The 18259-nt window shown below is 41.9% G+C and overlaps 1 protein-coding gene across 2 annotated transcripts in view; it reads right to left on the bottom strand.

Annotated features, from left to right (window-relative positions):
* Kcmf1 (potassium channel modulatory factor 1) overlaps positions 1–18259 on the bottom strand; it is a 58803-nt gene that overhangs the window by 9887 nt on the left and 30657 nt on the right. For both annotated transcript variants that reach the window (XM_021165140.3, XM_021165142.3), the window contains exons 2-3: positions 11444–11611; positions 8374–8513 (exon numbers count right to left, since the gene is read on the bottom strand). In XM_021165140.3, the coding sequence (XP_021020799.1) occupies positions 8374–8513; positions 11444–11611 (308 nt within the window). The remainder of the gene's footprint in view (positions 1–8373; positions 8514–11443; positions 11612–18259) is intronic.

The raw sequence follows: 18259 nt of genomic DNA, 5'->3' as shown, positions 1-18259 counted from the left end.
TATCTAGTCTACCTGGCAAGTTCCAGGCCAGGAAGTAATCTTGTCCCAGGAAGGAAGGAAGGAAGGAAGGAAGGAAGGAAGGAAGGAAGGAAGGAAGGAAGGAAGGAAGGAAGGAAGGAGGGGGAAGAGGGAAAGGGAGGGAGAGAGGGAGAGGAGAGAAAGAATGAAAAGGGTATCATGGTGGTTTGAACATGTTTGGTCCTCACACTCATGTGTCTGAATGCTTGGCCCATAGGAAGTAGCACTGTTAAGAGGTGTGGCCTTGTTGAGGTAGGTGTGGCATTGCTAGATGAAGTGTGCCACTGTGCTTTGAGGTTATATATGCTCAAACTATGCTCAGTTGAGACATAGCCCCCTTCTGCTGCCTGCAGATCAAGATGTGGAACTCTTAGCTCCGTCTCCAGCACCATGTCTAGCTGCATGCTACCATGCTTCCTGTCATGATGATAATGGACTATATCTCTGAAACTATAAGCCAGCCTCAATGAACTGTTTTCCTTTATGGGAGATGGCAAGGCCATGGTGTCCCTTCACAGCCATGGAAAACTTAAGTAAGACAGGTAGCTATGAAATAGCTATAGAATGTGTATACAATAAGATGATGAGATAATTAATGCACAAATGAGCACTGATCATTTCTGAAACAACTTGAAGATGGGAGGAGGAGGAAGAGGAGGAGGAAAGCATTGGGAGAGGAAGGGGAAGAGGAGGAGGAAAGAGGAAGAGGAGGAAAAGCCCAGTCTAGAACCGTATTTCCCAGGGGGATGGGCAGTGTGAGAGTCTGTAAGCAGATTAAGATCAAGGAGTTTGCTTAATGGCCACAACAGGTAAAAATAAAACAATGTGCACACAGGTAGAGGAGATGATGGTTGGAAAGGAACTCCCTTCCTTCCCCAAAGCTTGAGCCAAAACCATAGGGCAGGTAATCTTGGCAGCTGCCAGGAGGGGGCGGTGGAGAAGACAGGGTCCAAGAGGCCATGTGTTCAGCCACAGGAGTGAGCAGCCGAGCGGAGTGTGGGGGAGATTCAGAGATGAGTGGGAACGAGAGTGCCAGGCAAGGGTGCTCAGGATTTTGGTCAGTATACAAAGAAGAGCCAGAATGGAGGAGAAAAGGAAGAGGGGTTAGACTCTGGGGTTAGAACTTACAGAGGTGGGCAGGATCAGCTGCCAAGAATCTCTAGCCAATTGCTGGAAAGGCCATTTTGAAAAACTTTTTACCACAATTAGTGAATGGGAGATGGAAGACAGAAAAGAGTAAAAAATTATTCCTTCCGTGACATAGGAAAAGTTTCCAAATCCTAAGACACAGACAAGGACTGGAGCTGAAAGCTGAGGTGTGTGAGCATGTCAACACCTCACTAGCCTATGTGACAAGTAGGAGACTCCGGCCATTAGTGACTATGGGAGCTGGCTTACAGCAGCACTCGAGGAGGAAGCTGGCAAGATGGCATCAGAAGTCAATGCTGAAACACAGAGCAGAAGGCTGACCAATCTGACTTCCTGGCTCCCAAGCAAACACACCTTCCATCTTTTCTGAGAGCAGAAGGCCCTGCCAGTGTGACTGTGATTTGGTAACGAGTCTCTAATGCCCAACTGGCTGTCCTGACTACTTATGCCTCGAGCCTGAAAAATAACTAAGAAAACCTAAGGATGCTCACAAGAAAAAAACAAGGACGGGCTGAAAACAGAGTTGGAAAGGTCAGGGTGGAATGTGCCAAGGGGAAGTGACAGAAGCCAGCAAGCACACTCTCAAGTCCAGTTTACAATGGTCAGGTTTTCTCCTCCCTTGAAGAGAAAAGCAGTGGTCTTTGCTCTCGAGTTTACAAACTGTGAACTCTTCCCTAGAAACGCAGGCCACCTGGTGTCGTTCTTGTGTTCTGGGATGACTGGCAGTCATCTGCTTACTCAACTTTCTAGGTGCTTCTGCCTAGTTAGACTACAAGCTTTTGTGTTTTGGAGACCAGTTCTTCTTCTTTTTTTTACAGCCCAGATGTCTCTCAACAAAAGAATGGATACAGAAAATGTAGTACAAAATGAAGTACTACTCAGCTACTTTTTATTTTTTATTTTTTATTTATTTTTATTACATATTTTCCTCAATTACATTTCCAATGCTATTCCAAAAGTCCCCCATAACCACCCCCCCCAGACCAGTTCTTCTATAAAGAAGCCCTTCCCTAAATACTGTGATTGGAAATGGTGTGTATATTCAGGTATATAGAGAGCTCACACAAAGCCCAACATCCTACTATATCCACTTGAATCCATTCTCAGGCCTGGGTTTGCCCCAAGTCTTCCCAGCCCAAGTTGTGGCTTCTGTATTGCTAGGCACTCACATTCTCCACTCTGCCTCAAAGAAACCATGCTGCCTTCCAGTCACAAGGATCCAAGTGTGATTCCTTAGTAGCCTATGCTAAGGAAAGTTGCTGGGTTTGATGGCATGTGCTTTGATTCTAGTGCTGGGGAGGTGGAGACAGCTGGACTTCTATAAAGTACCATATATCTCTTGAGAAAAATATCTGAATTGAACTCCATGTATCAATTCCTCTGAAAATTTATTAAGTTTTTAAAATTTAAAAAATTTTCAATTTATTAAATTTTTTTCCTTCTGAAGAATGTCTGTTCCAAAGCTTATGAATTCTCAGCATCATTTATTTCCTTCTGTTACTTTCTGGTGCCACTAAGCACATATCCATTCTCTGGCAACGATCATCTTGAGAGGGACAGCTTCCTTGGGTATGATGATGCACACTCATTCACGTAGTCAGCATGCTTAGTTAGGGCTCTCAGATTTCCACAAGGTCATACACACAGTACCCATCATCCTTTGCTTCTCAGACAAGGGTACTGGCGTGACAATGGAGATGACATTTTTCTGTAAAGGACCTGAAATATTTACATCAAAACCAGGGCACAGCTTCGTGGCTAATGGTTCTCTGCTATCTGGTCTCACTGAAGAGTCCATTTCTATTTCCCAGTCGGATGCATCACTGTTGACTATTTTCTTTTTCTTCTCCTCCTCCTCTTCCTCCTCCTCCTCTTCTTTTTTTTTTTTTTTTTTTAAAGATTTATCCATTTATTATATGTAAGTACACTGTAGCTGTCTTCAGACACTCCAGAAGAGGGAGTCAGATCTCATTACGGATGGTTGTGAGCCACCATGTGGTTGCTGGGATTCGAACTCCTGACCTTCGGAAGAGCAGTCGGGTGCTCTTACCCACTGGGCCATCTCACCAGCCCCACCTCCTCTTCTTTTTAAAGATTTATTTTAAATGTAAATACACCGTTGCTTTCTTCAGACACACCAGAAGAGGGCATCTTATCCCATTATAGATGGTTGTGAGTCACTAAGTAGTTGCTGGGAACTGAACTCAGGATCTCTGGAAGAGCAGTCAGTGCTCTTAACTGCTGAGCCATCTCCCCAGCCCAGCTGTTTTCTTTTTAACAATGCATTTTGGTTGTGTCTCTTCCTTCTGAATTATGCTGACTCCTTCCCCTTCTTTTCAAAACCACATCAAAATTGCAAGGCCTCCCCTATTTCTTACACTGCCCTCTCACTGAGTCAAATAAGCTAGAGTTTGGTCTTCTCCAACACTATGACATCTGTGTACTGATTAGGTGTTAAATTTGTTGTTATGAAGAGCAATTATACTCAACTCCATGAATTCTTTAACTTCAGCGAATGAACATTCACATACATCAAATATGTTTGTTCTAGGCATTGTGGTGCACACCTTTAATTCTAGCACATGAGAGGCAAAGGCAGGTAGATTTATTTCTGAGTTCTAGGCCAGTCGGAGCTGCCTCAAAAAGAAAAACAACAACAACAACAACAAACTCCACCACCTACAATCCCAAACACCCTCCCCCACCCCACCCCCACTCCCCTCCAGTAAGAATCCAATGCCCTCTTCTGGCCTCCACAGACACTGCTCTCAAGAATTCACATCTGATGCCTCATGCCTCATAGTTCAGAGGCCACAAGAAAGGACTGTTTTCTTTTTGGGCATGGCAAATGCTCAAGTAGATAGATGTGCTCAACCACAAGTTAAACGCTAGGCATTGTCTATGGATATGAAAGATATGGAAGCATCACAGGGCACTCTCAGGTCCAAAGCAAACTCCAATTCCCTAACTCCAAAGGCAGTCCAAATAGCCAGAAATGATGAGCTCAATCTAGACTACAGGAGGACTTCTGATGGTTAGATAAAAGCCAGCATTCCTCAGGAACTTTCGAGGCCACTTCCCCTCTAACAAAAGGAGTCATTTCTCTTATCACTAGTAGAAGGGACATATCTGTAGTATCTATCAGTATATCAAAATACATGCCGTCCTCCAAGTTCCTTCAGTATTACAAGTACCTGTTATAGACTTATTCCATATCTTTAGTTTTCGTATTTGAAATATATCAAAGTCCGCAGAGCATCCTAGTCCCTCTGCATATCTACTCATTCTCCTTAGAGCTCTTTATTCTCATTATGTTCTCTCTATGCCCTGCTCCTGCTTCGGTTTCTCTATTCTCTACTCCAGCCAGTCTCCTCTCAGATAACCCTAGACAGGTCTAGTCTGCAGGCCATACTCAGTATACCCCTCTCTCTGCTCTGGACTCTTCAAATGTTTCTTATATCTACAATAAAAACCTTCCCCTTAACCATACCATGAAGCGGTAGTTGTCAGTTTATACCTGCACCTGATCGTCATCATTTATGGAAAAACTAGGCCACTATACTCTTCAACTTATTTACTATGATTACCTGTGAAAGATTGGGTCTGTCAATACTCTGCCACTGAAGGGAGAGGGACTTGATCAAACCCTGCCCTCCTTTAGGATTTATAGCAGTTAATGACTGATAGGTGTGGTGGTTTGAATATGACCCGGGGAAAGTGGCACTATCAAGAGGTGAACTGTATCACTAAAGGCCTCCAGTGCTCAAGGTCAGCCCCTCTAGGCTGCCCAAGTAGGAAAGTCTCTTTCTGGTTGCCCTTGGATGGAGATGTAGAACTCTTAGCTCCTTCTCCAGCACCATGTCCTCCTGGAAGTTGTCATATTTCCCCACCATGATGATAATGAACTGAACCTCTGAAACTATAAGCCAGCCCCAACTAAATGTTTGCCTTCATGAGAGTTGCCTTGGTCACGGTGTCTGTTCACAGCAGTAAAACCCTAACTAAGACAATGGAGGAGGGACAAACACTTTCTTCTGTGGTGCAACCACTTACCATAAGGTGCCCATGCTCCTCTTAACAGTCCTCAGCCATATGCCTTTACAAACCCCAATGGAACTTTACAAATAATAATTAATAACATTAAATTCAGGCTGGTTGAGAAGGGGTATGAGATAAGATATAAGGAAATATGACCAAAATGCATTATATGCACAATGAAGTCCACCATTATGCATAAATAACACACTAGTAAAACATGTAAAAATGAGGGTTAATTTCAAAGTCCCATTTCTCATATTTGGTGTTATACATAAATATTACTGAGCCTTATGAATATATACACAATCTGTATCATCATTTTGCTTTAAACTAGTAACTACCTCTACAGTATAATCTTTGTCAGATGCTGGTCTTTGTTTTGTTTCCTCTTTTTTCCCTATACTGCTGGCGATCAGATCCAAAATCTTTTATACTAAGCAAGTATCTGACCACTGAGCCATACTCCCCAGCCAGGGACTTGTTTTAAAGGGTTCTTGGTACACTCAAACTTAAGCTTCTTGAATGATCTTAAATGAATATTAAGAAGGCATAGTGCTCCAGTTGTTTTAGAGAGTCCCAGGCTGGGAAAAAGGAAGAAAATCATAAAGGGCCACAAAGATGCTATCAAATTCTGTCTTCAGGAGTCTCTTAGTCATCTTCAGTGAGCTGCTGCAACTGTTTACAATGACAGAGCCTCACAGGGCCCTATAGTACTCCAAAGGAATGCTGATGATAGAAGGCGTGGATCCTAAAGCCTATATATAGCCAAGCATGAGTGGGTCTAGAGGACATGTGCAGTTACTGCTCGAATAAAGACACAATAATGAAGTGGATACTTAGAAAAGGAAAATACTACGTCTGCCCATCAAAATGAAGGAATTCACTCCTGAACTTATGACTCAATTTTAGAATGTCTGCCAAACCTGATGACCTGCGCTCAATTCAATATCAAGGACACACACAATGATAGTGGGAACCAACTCCTACCCCCACCCCTAAATAAAAACCAAAATTAAAAACAAACTAACAAAACCAACCAACCAAACCAAACACATATACACAGACAGTCAGACAAACAAACAAACAAACCCTGTCTTGATAAAAACAAAAAACAAAACAAATGCATGGCTCTGCACAACAAAAATTGTAGATTAAGAGGTGACACATGCACATTTACATTAGAGCATGACAGTCACAGGCAGGCAGGCCTGGGGTGGCACCAGCATTCCTCCTATGGAACTGACACAGTTTACAGGCCACACATGCATGCCCTGGCACTGCAGAAGTCCTTGTCTGCTTGCTGTTTTTCATTTTGAAACGTCTGGGTCTTGGTTATTGCAGTGTAATTTAATACTTACACAAAAACGAAGGACTAAGGAGGGAGAGATCCTTAAAACATAGCCCACAAAACAAATATGAAAAACTTGAATGACCAGGACTGCCCTGGGTCATGTGCTGGATACTTTGGGGTCGTAATGTGGGTGACGGAACAAACCTGTAAAACTGTAAATGGTGGGTATTTAGTTTTCACGCTGCGTATCGGAATGGAGGAGTGTAAACAACAATAGTTGCTTTCCCAACAAAAATACTTAGCCTTGACTGTATTCATGAAGATGAGTAAACCATGGAAAGGCCTGGATTACCCAATCCGGAATGCGGAAAGCAGTGTAGTTAAATTGCCCAGCCAAGTAATGAAAGTTCATTAGAGCTTGCTGGCTTCAGGGCCTTAGGGATGTCCGTAAGGCACTTATTAGTACATCTGGTTAAATAAAAAGACCCAACAGAAATTAGAACAGGTCAGGGTTCCAGGACAGCCAGGGCTACAGAGAAACCCTGCCTCAAAAAACCAATTAAAAAAAAAAAAAAGAAAAAGAAAAAAAGAAAAGAAAAAGAACAAGAACCAACCAGAGCAAACAAACAGTGTGACAATGTGCTCTGAGGTCCCCTTGGTGTAGTCTCAAGAGGAATTTGGTTTGAGGACCAGATGAGGCTAATCAAACCTTCAACTCTAAATCTTATGGAAATTTGAAGCAAAACTGACACTGTCTACGGGAATGCACATCAGCCTGTTCAGAGGCCTCTGGCCAGGCTCGAGTGTACTACTTCATTTCTCTGAATGCTACCTGTTTTAAATACATATAGAGAATTATTATTTGAGGTGTATGCAAATTCTTCAAAAATCAGGATCTACAGCTACACAGATACTTGGCTTAACCTAATGTTACCAAGGGCATGCGAGAGCTGTTCATATACCCAAGATAGTCGCATCTCTTCCCTTCCCCTTAGTCTCTTCCTTTTTGTTCCCTGTGTAGTCTCCTTTGATCTGTTCCTCTCTGTAAACCACTATCTTGAACGAACTCATTTCTGAAGTCTCTTTTGGGTGTATTTATCATTGCTTAAAGTTAGAGGCATGCTGTGACTCAAATGTGAGATAAATAAAAAATGCTGAAAGTTTTCAAGTTTAGACTTCATATTTTATTCTAGGTATTGGCTTTTTGTCATGGGGGAGTGTGGAGTGAGGGATCAGAAAGGAAGAACTGGGCTGGTGAGATGGCTCAGTGGGTAAGAGCACCCGACTGCTCTTCCGAAGGTCCAGAGTTCAAATCCCAGCAACCACATGGTGGCTCACAACCATCTGTAATGAGATCTGGCGCCCTCTTCTGGAGGGTCTGAAGACAGCTACAGTGTACTTACATATAATAAATAAATAAATCTAAAAAAAAAAAAAAAAAAAAAAAAAAAAAAAAAAAAAAAAGAAAGGAAGAACTGAGAAGCACTGAGTTCTGACCTGGGAAGCTAAGACGTGATCTGATGAAATTGAGGGAAGGCCTGTGGTGCACACACAGCCCAGGACTGCTTAGTACACAAGTAAAGAGTTGCAGTTTCCCCCAGAAAAAAGCTCCTCATAGAAGAAAAAAAATCAGCACAGAACAATAACAAGAACCCTTCACAAAGGCAGAAGAAGGCTGGCTGGGCCTTCTCCACTGCCTCTGATCAGGCACGCTGCATGTATCTTGAAGAAATGCAACAGCCTAGGGCTCTAAAATTTGCTGTTGAAAGTAATTTTTATTACTATATAAGCAGTCATTATACCATACAGGAGGATGACAGTGCCTAGCTTCAGCAACATCAGGAGTAACATCATTTTTAGCAAAAGACTTCACCTACCACTTCTGTTGATGTTTCTGCATGTTCAGAAGTAACATGTTCTTGAAGAGATGTTTCCGTGTAGCCCATTTTTCCACAATAGGGACAAGTAAAAGACTGTGGCTGCTCTACAGAGAAAGCTTCCCCACCATAGTACAAATCTGAAAAACAAAGTGGAATTGCATTGAGAACACCCATGCTCCTTCTCAAACATACAAATATAGTGATGGTTCACAACAGTGTGAAGAATATGCTATGGCCTGAAATAGCAATAAATCTACTCTCTTATTAAGTGAGATCTTGGTTTTTGTTTTTTGTTTTTTTAAGTTAATTAATTTTGGAGACAATCTCATCTCACTCTGTAACCCTGGCTTACTCACAAATTTGCCTGCCCCTGCTGGGATTAAAGGAGTGTAGTGTGTGAGACGGTGCATTTAAGAGTGTTAAGATTACAGTTGGAAGCTTGATTTCAATGAGGTTTTAATAACTGTTAACATTTATAAAACCTTTATTTCCATATGAATCTTAGGACACTCTTCTAATTTCTGTTTCTCTAGATAGCAAGTAAGGCAAACAAACCAAGTACCCCTCCCTAAGCTTCGAGAGTTCCCAAAGCCAGTGGCACTCCTGGGAAGTGGCAGGACCTTAAAGAGACAAGGCCAGGTTAAAGAGATGAAGTCACTGGGAATGTGCCTGGAAAGAGAATCCTACAGTCCCAATACCCTTTGCTGTTTGTTTTCTACCTCTCACGAGACCCTCTCTGCAAGACCCTGCCTAAAACAAAATGAGGGGGGAAGGGGTGGGAAAGAGATATTAAGTCTTTTTTTTTTTTCCAGACAGGGTTTCTCTGTAAAGTCCTGGCTGTCCTGGAACTCACTTTGTAGACCTGGATGTCCTGGAACTCAGAAATCCACCTGCCTCTGCCTCCCAAGTGCTGGGATTAAAGGCGTGCGCCACCATGCCCGGCTTAATTCTTAAGAGATGCTTAACCTGTCTTAAAAGTGTCATTGATATATATGTGTATATGTGCATGCAGGTATGGATATATGTATGTATGTATGTATGTATGTATGTATGTATGTATATATGCATGCATATGTATCTGTGTACATGTGCATGTGTAAATATATGAGTGTGTATGTATAAGACTTCCAAGGTAGATTTCTAGTAGCCAAAAGGGGGAAAATGGCAAGGACAGATGGTGGTATGTGCCTGAAATGTCAGCACCTGGAAGGCAGGAAGTTCAAGACCAAGCTCAGCCACAAAGCAAATCTAGGCAGCTTACACTGAATCATGAGACCCTGTCTCAAAAACAAACACCCCATAGCAAAACAAAACTCCAAACAAATAACAATAAATGTCAAAAATAATTTATTTACCCAATAAAAGGCAAACTCACAACCATGATATTTCTGGTAAAAGAATAAATGTCTTTCTCCTGATATGAGGAACAAAAACAAGGGTCTCTTCTCTTGCTACTTCTATTCAGTATTTCTCTGGAGGCTTTTACTATAGTAAATTAAAAGTATCCAGTGGAAAGAAAGAAATAAAACAAAGTCCTAAGAATCCACTAGGTTAGAACTAATCATACAGTATTAGAACTAAGCCAATTTAGCAACATAGTTATATAACTTATATATAAAAGTCATTTTTTTAAATAACATAGCAACCCAAAGATAAAATCAATTTTATTTACAACAGCCAAAGAACACTTAGGAGCATGTTCAATGAAAAAGATATATTTTATTTTCTGGTAATTATAGAAAAAAGTGAAAGTCCTAAAATAAATAGGTATTTTATACTCATGATCAGATTGAATACCAAAATAGCAATACTCTTCAAACAAATCTATAAGCCTTACACAATCACTATCAAAATCTAGTTTGTTTTTGTTTTTGTTTTAAATGGTCAGTGTTTCTAAAACTCAGAGAAACTGAAGGGACCCAGAATGTGCAAAACAAGTCTGAATGGAAACAAGATCAAAATACCCAGAAATTTCAAGTTTCTATAAAGCTTTGGAAGTGAAAGCAGCACTGGACTGTCATGAGCAGCCACACATATCAATTTTAGACTCAGTCCTACAGAAGCCTTTGTTTATGGTCAACTTATTTTAAGCAAGAAGAAAGCTAATTAATAAATAATAGTTCAATGACCCAGAACAACTGGGCACCTTCTACCTCAGCTCCAAGTGAAAAACCAAATTCTAATCCTAGCCCTCAGGAGCTAGAGGCAGGGGGATCTCTGTAAGTTGAAGCCAATCTAGCTACACAGTGAGTGAGACCCTGGCTCAAAAATGAAAACAACCAAGAAAGGATTTTAACTGCATGAAAGATCTAAATCAGACACCACTGGAGCCTCAGAGGACACATTTCCCAGTGACTTAGCTTGGGCTGCGTGCGTTAGGATGACATCTGAACACAAAGTAATTAAAAAGAACAAAGCAGGCATTTTAAAACAAAACTTCAGTACTTCAAAGTACAGCGCCCAGAAAGTGAGAAGACTACAGATTGGGGGTACATTTTTGCAAATCATCTATCTGTTAAGGAACATGTATCTAATATATAAAGATTGGCTATAATTCAGTAATAAAGGCATTACATGTAATTTTTTTTAATGGGAAAAGGGTCTGAACATTTTATTTAAAAAAATACAAATAGCTAATAAGCATTAAGAAGAAATGCTTGGGTCATTATCTATCAGACCTGCAAGTCAAACCCACTTGAGCCAGTGCTTCATGCCCATCAGGAAGGCTATAATCAAAGACAATAGTAAGTGTGTTGGCTAGTTAGATAATTGAGGCCTGAAGCAGACAGCTTTTCTTACTGGGGGCTATTAGCAACAGCCCAGCCTGATTTCACTGCTTATTTCAGTCGCACTCTACTTCATCATCCTGGACCACTTGTGGAGTTTTCCAAGGGCTTAAGAAAACTGTAATCAAGAGACAGAAGGACGCAGGGAAGATGATTTTAGTTTGAATGAATCTGAACCCTTGGAGGTGCTTATGGGATAGTTTCAGGATGTTTTGTTTTTGCTTTTCATACCCACAGAAGTCCCTTAAATGGTAATAATGAACTTTGCATTGTGAACTTACCAAAGTCTACCCTTGTTAATATGCACTGCATCGGGTGGTCAGTTGTATGCCTTGTTGTCGTTGCCCCGCTCTCATAACAAGATGCACAAAGATCGTAATCGTAGCAAATTAAACACTTATATCTGCGACCTCGAAAATTTCCTTTTAAACATGCATCACAGCTGACACCTATAAAACAAGAAGAAGCACCTTCAATCAGCGCTGGGAAGGGTCAGTGTGGACAGGTTTCAGGGCTCATTTGGCCCAGACCGCCTTTCAAAAACGACCAGCAACAACACAGTAAAAACCATAGCAATCGGAGCAGTGTGGAAAACTCCTTACTCAGAAAGGTCAATCCTAATGAGGAGGACCTCGGGACGGGTGGCGGGAGGGGCAAAATTAAGGGGCTTTAGGCCAACCAGATGATAAGATGCTACTGGGGTAAGGTGTCTCCAAATATTTCAAGAAATGTAAAAGCCCTTGTTAAAAAGAGCCTTGTGATCTGAGAAAAGGTGTACTTACATGCTTTTTGCTATAGGTTCACAGTCCATATGGCTCAAAATGCCACCAATTATGTGGCAGGTATAAAATCCTAAGAACTACATACGTTTAAGCTATAATACCCACAAAGAAACACCACAACCAGGCTGTAAGCTCATATCAGAAACAAGCAGCAAACACTTACACACCAACTCTTCTTCAGTTTTTGTTTTATATAATGTCTCACTACGAAGCCCAAAATGACCTTGAATTCATGATCCTCCTGCTTCAACCTCTAAGGTGCTGGGATTACATGTTTACAAGTGTGCAACAATTTTTCTGAACTCCTAAATAACAAAGAGTGGGACAGGGTCTGACTGTGCAGCTAGACTTTGGCTGACCTTGAACTCACTGAGATCCACTTGCCTATGCTTCTAGAGCGCAGGGATTAAAGGTGCACAACAAGTCTTTTTTTGTTTGTTTTTGTTTTTTTTGATTTTTCAAGATAGGGTTTCTCTGTATAGCCCTGGCTGTCCTGGAACTCACTTTGTAGACCAGGCTGTCCTCGAACTCAGAAATCCGAATGCCGCCGCCTCCTGAGTGCTGGGATTAAAGGCGTGTGCCACCACGCCTGGCACAACAATTCTTAGTTATGTTTAAACAAAGAATAAATGAGGGGGCACTGTGTAGGTCAGCCTACTCTACATAGTGAATTCCAGGACAGCCAGCGCCACAAAGGGAGACCTTGCCTAAAGAGAGGTGGGGGATGAGGGGTGGGATACAGGGAATAGGGGTACTTCAAGAGGCAGATGGGAGATCTATACTAAATCAAATGTTTAGAGTTCAAATTTTTAAAAAATTTTAATTGAAAAGTCAAAGCGCAGGATTAACAATAGAAAATGCCCTTATTTGCATGTGATATACTTTTTTTTTATGCAGAAAGCACATATAGCTGAACTTAACTGGGCCAGTGTGTTAGATAAGAAAGAACAGAACAGGTCAGCTAGACAGTGAGTGATGCTGCACACTTTAGTGCCAGCACTTGGAAGGCAAAGGCAGGTGGATCTCTGTGGGGCCAGCCTGGTCTACAACTCCAGAGCAGCCAGGACTTCATAGAGAAACCTTGCCTTAAAACAAACAAACAGGGTTGAAGAGATGGCTCAATAGTTAAGAGCACTGACTGCTCTTCCAAAGATCCGGAGTTCAAATCCTAGCAACCATGGTGGCTCACAATCATCCGTAAGAAGATCTGATGCTCTCGTCTGGAGTGTCTGAAGACAGCTACAGTGTACTTAAATATAATGAATAAATAAATCTTGAAAAACAAAAACAAACAAACAAAAAAGAGAAAATAGAACCTTAATAATATATTAATGGTATTTTTTCACTCCAAAATAGAAAGGCATTCAGTTTTTTAAAAAGCAATTTATGATTCTACCTACATTAGTCAAATTCAGAGAGAAAGAAGACAGCTGTTATCAAGGGCTAGGGAAAGGGGGTAGGGGAGGGGGGAAGATAGGGAGTGTCTGTCTACTGGGTAGAGTTCCAGTTTGGGATGATGAGAAAACTCTAAAGATGGATAATGATCAGGACAACAATGTAATATACTTAGTGCCACAATAAAAGGCAGGCCATTAAAAAAAAAAAACCAAGCTTATGAATAAATCTAATCAAAGACAGGTAGCCTTTTAGGAAGCAAATTAGTAAAAATGTATTCAAAGACATTTTAAATACAATTTTAAAAAAGGTTAGGACCCGGCGTGGTGGCGCACGCCTTTAATCCCAGCACTCGGAAGGCAGAGGCAGGCGGATTTCTGAGTTCCAGGCCAGCCTGGTCTACAGAGTGAGTTCCAGGACAGCCAGGGCTACACAGAGAAACCCTGTCTCGAAAAACCAAAAAAAAAAAAAAAAAAAAAAAAAGTTAGGGGCTTCGGAGCTAGCACCTGAAGGACCTGAGTTCAGATCCTATCAGCAAGTGCACACTCAATCCCAGGAGGGATTAAAGGCTTGTGACACTACCACTTGAATCCAAGGCAATGGCCATAAATAAAAGCATTTAATTGGGGGCTTGCTTATAGTCTCAGAGGCTTAGTCTATGGCGAGTATGGAGGCACCTGTGGTAGCTGAGAATAGCTGAGAGCTTTACATCTGATCCCCAGGAAGACCTACAGGCAGGTAGGAAAAGAGTCTCTGGGCCTGACAAGGGCTTTGTGATACAAAGGTACATATATCTAAGAAGGTACATATATCTCCTAATCCAGGCACTTCACCAACAGGGGTCCAAGCATGCAAACACGAGCCTGCTGGGGCCATTCTCATCCAAACTGCCGCACTTCCCTTACACTGCTTCTGTCACATATTGTGTCCTGTTGACTAATATATACACCACGTAACAGATTCAGGGTACTGGGGTACAGTGGTTTGAATAGGTATGGTTCCACAGACTCACATGTTTGAATGCTTGGCCCACCGTGAATGGCACTATTAGGGGGTGCCTTTGTTGGAGAAGTGTGTCACTGTGGGGGTGAGAGCTTTGATGTCTTCTATGCTCAAGCTATGCATGCCTAGTGTTGCACACAATCTCTTTCTGTTGCCTGTAGATCAAGATGTAGAACTCTCAGCTCCTTTTCCAGCCCATGTCTGCCTGCATGGCGGGCTTCTAGCCATGATAATGGATTAAACCTCTGAAACTGTAAGCCAGACCCAACTAAATGTTCTCCTTTGTAAGAATTATCATGGTCATTACCATGGTGTCTCTTTACAGCAACAAAACCCTAAGACACTGGAGTACCACACAGACAGATATGCAGGCAGGGCAGGCAGACAGACACAGACACAGACACACACACACAAACACAAAAATGGCTCAGTGGTTAACAGTGCTGCTCTGGCCTCTGAGGGCAGCTGTATACACACCCCCACACAAATATTAAAAACATAAAAAGATGGAGCTGGAGAGATGCCTCAGTAGTTAAGAGTACTGACTGCTCTTCCAGAGGTCATGAGTTCAAATCCCAGCAAGCACATGGTGGCTCACAACCATGTGTAACTGGATCTGATGCCCTCTTCTGGTGTGTCAGCAACAGGATGCTCATATACATTTAATAAATAAATAAATAAATAAATCTTTTTTTTTTTAGAACAGTTGCTACTCTTTTTTTTTTTAAGATTTATTTATTTATTTATTTATTATACGTAAATACACTGTAGCTGTCTTCAGACACTCCAGAAGAGGGAGTCAGATCTCCTTAAGGATGGTTGTGAGCCACCATGTGGTTGCTGGGATTTGAACTCTGGACCTTCAAAAGAGCAGTCAGGTGCTCTTACCCAATGAGCCATCTCACCAGCCCTAAATAAATCTTTTTTAAAAAAGATGTTTTTTTTTTGTATTTTTTTTTCTTACAGCTATTGTGGCTTTCAAAGTTTTTATTATTTTTAAATTATGGGCATCCACACATCCACTGTCCCAAATATCAGAACCCCTTGAGTTATAGTAATAGAGTGACAATAGACTGTAAACCACCTGACATGGGTACTGGGAATCAAACCTACATCCTTAGGAAGAGCAGCAGCAAGAGTTCTTAACTGCTAAGCCCTCATCTCTCCGGCAGTTCCTTTGTTTTTTGAGACAGATTCTCATTATGTAACCCTGGCTGGCCTTTGCCTACCACATGCTGGAATCACAGAGCTCTGTCTACAGCTATTTAAAGTGGAAACTTTCGGGTTGTTAATCAGTATTATCTCTACAAGGCCTATGTATGTTCCAAGTGTGACTTTTCCTTTAAGAAGTGTATTATGCCATACAATAAACTCACTGAGAACAACGCTACTGAAAGTACACCACAACGGTAAAGGCTATTCTTCCCAGAGGATCTCTGTGTTTATAGACAACTGGAAAATTAGTGCAATCTTGAACAGGGGGATGGCCTCAGCAGGTGCTTGCCTTTCATGCCTGACAACCTGAGTGTGTTCTCTGGAAGCCATGGTGGAGGGAACTGACTTCTCAAAGTTGTCCTCTGACCTCCAATATGTGCTGTAGCACAAGACTCAACAGACACACAGACACTCAGAGTAAATTTCTAAAAGAAAAAGAAAAACAATGCAGTCATCTGAAGAGGGCCTAAGATGAACAGGAAAACAAATTACAGTAACGTTGTAATTAGCAGAAGTTAGGGTGATTCTGCTTAAGGAATCTAAGACAAATTTTATGTTTCACACACAGAGAGAGTCAGGAGCAGAAAAAAAGCTTGCCCTATTTCTAGTTAAGGAATTACAAAGGAAATAAAAACGGTCTTGCAAAAGGAGAAAATATCTCAGGGATTCTCTCTCCCTCAAGTGGGGAGATCCACTTTGATTTTTTGAGAACAGGGTTTCTCTGTGTAGCCCTGGCTGGCCTCGAACTCAGAAATCTGCCTGCTTTTGCCTCCCAAGTGCTGGGATTAAAGACAAGGGGGTTCTCTTTTTTAAAATATTAATTTACTTATGTGTACGTGTCAGGGAGCTGCAGGAATTGGGAAACTATGCACACAGTTGGCTTTTCAAGGGTGTTATTTTATGTGTATGTGTGTCTGTGTCTATGTTGGATCTTTGCCACAGCACACAATGGAGGTTAGAGGACAACTTTCAAGTCAGGTCTCTCCACTTCCACTTCTTGAGAAACAACCTTTATGAGAGCACTGGAAAAGGAAGAGATGGGGGCAGGGAGGGCAGTAGGAAAGGTGACCATGATTAAAAGTACATTATGTACAAACATTTTATGTACAAACCCAGGTAAGTCCTACCTCAGCCTCAGCTGGGATTAAAACACTGTTCATGGGGGGGGGGGGGGGGATCGGGAAGAAAAAAAAAAGGCCATACTTAAACATAGCATAATGCAAAACGCATTTAGTCCAACTTTCAAAGTCCTCATGGTCTATAGCAGTTGCAACAATGTTAAAAGTCCAAAGTTCAAGGTCTCTTCTGAGATTCATTCAACTTAATTAACTGTAATCCAGAGGTAGACCAGAGGCCTACCTCAATGACCAATCTTTTAAAAATATATATTTATTTATTTTATTTATGAGTACAGTGTAGCTGTGTTCAGACACACAAGAAGGCATCTGATCCCATTACAGATGGTTGTAAGTCACCATGTGGTTGCTGGATTTGAACTCAGGACCTCTGGAAGAGCAGTCAGTGCTCTTAACCACTGAGTCATCTCTCCAGCCAGCCCCCTCCCCCTCTTTAAAAAAGACAAAAGTCCTTGAATGAGTCCAGAGTGCATGAGAGACCCAGAGTCTCTGCTTTCCCTCACCTTGACCCAAGCCCCGGGATTATCTTTTACACGTGCTAGTGAGTCAAACTCAGGTCCCTGTACTTGCAAGGCAGACAGGCATTTTACCAAAACTGAGCCATCTCTCCAGCTTCCACCCCATGTAAAATTTAAAACATACATCATTGTGTATGGTTATATACATATGTGGAAAACATACTAAATCATGCCAGGTAAGAATCCAACACCAGCAGCAAAGGGGCTAACTTGAGTGATTGGAAGAGCACATGCGTGGCATGCAGAAGGCCCAAGGTTCAACCCCCTACACCACAAACAACACAAGAGCACAACGTGCAGTCAGCTGTATGTTCAGTACTGTACTCGCTCCTATGGTTAAACTGTCTCATCAACACTGGGGTGGCACACTGCCATGAGGAATCAGCCTGGAGGAATTTTTAAGCCTTTGTTTGTCTTTTGTTCCATCGGTTGTTGTTTCTTCTAGACAAGGTCTCACTCTGTAGCCCAGGCTGGCCTCAAACTCAAGAGATCCTTCTGCCTCTGCCTCCCATGTGCTGGGATTAAAGTGGTGCAGGTGGAACCAGGCAACTAAGTCTATGTTAGAGCAAAAGATGACTTTTACTGACAGGAAGACTGGTTTATAATGAGGCATAAACAGGTAAAACAGTTGACCTGGCAAATTTATTCATTCAAACTGTGGTTGTGTGTTGTTTTGTTTCGAGTCCCCAGAACTGGATTCTGAGCTCATACTTGTTTAACTCTTGTAGAAACCAGTCACGTCTCCAGGTCACTGAGTAGCTCCTCCACACACTGAGCTAGGCGCGCTAGGAAACCTAGGGTGTGCAGACTGCTTGAGCACAGGCCAGCAGCTGCCCACAGCTGAGGCTGCTCACATGCCTTTGCCAGCAAAACGACCTAAAGTAAAACACAATCTGGATCCTTGATCCCCTCTCTCACTGGACTGCCTTGACCTACTGTCAAAACTTTTAAACTGTGTGTTTGTTTTAAAAATGAAAGCAATGAGGGAAAGAGAAAAGCAGAAGTCCTTGATGTACTTAATACAAGCAGGCCACAGAAAACACACTGTT

This window comes from Mus caroli, unplaced genomic scaffold, assembly GCF_978045245.1.
Source record: "Mus caroli unplaced genomic scaffold, Mus_caroli_1 scaffold_7, whole genome shotgun sequence".
Lineage (NCBI taxonomy): Eukaryota > Metazoa > Chordata > Mammalia > Rodentia > Muridae > Mus > Mus caroli.
The sequence above is the reverse complement of the archived record's forward strand: the minus strand, read 5'-3'. Positions and strand labels throughout refer to the sequence as shown.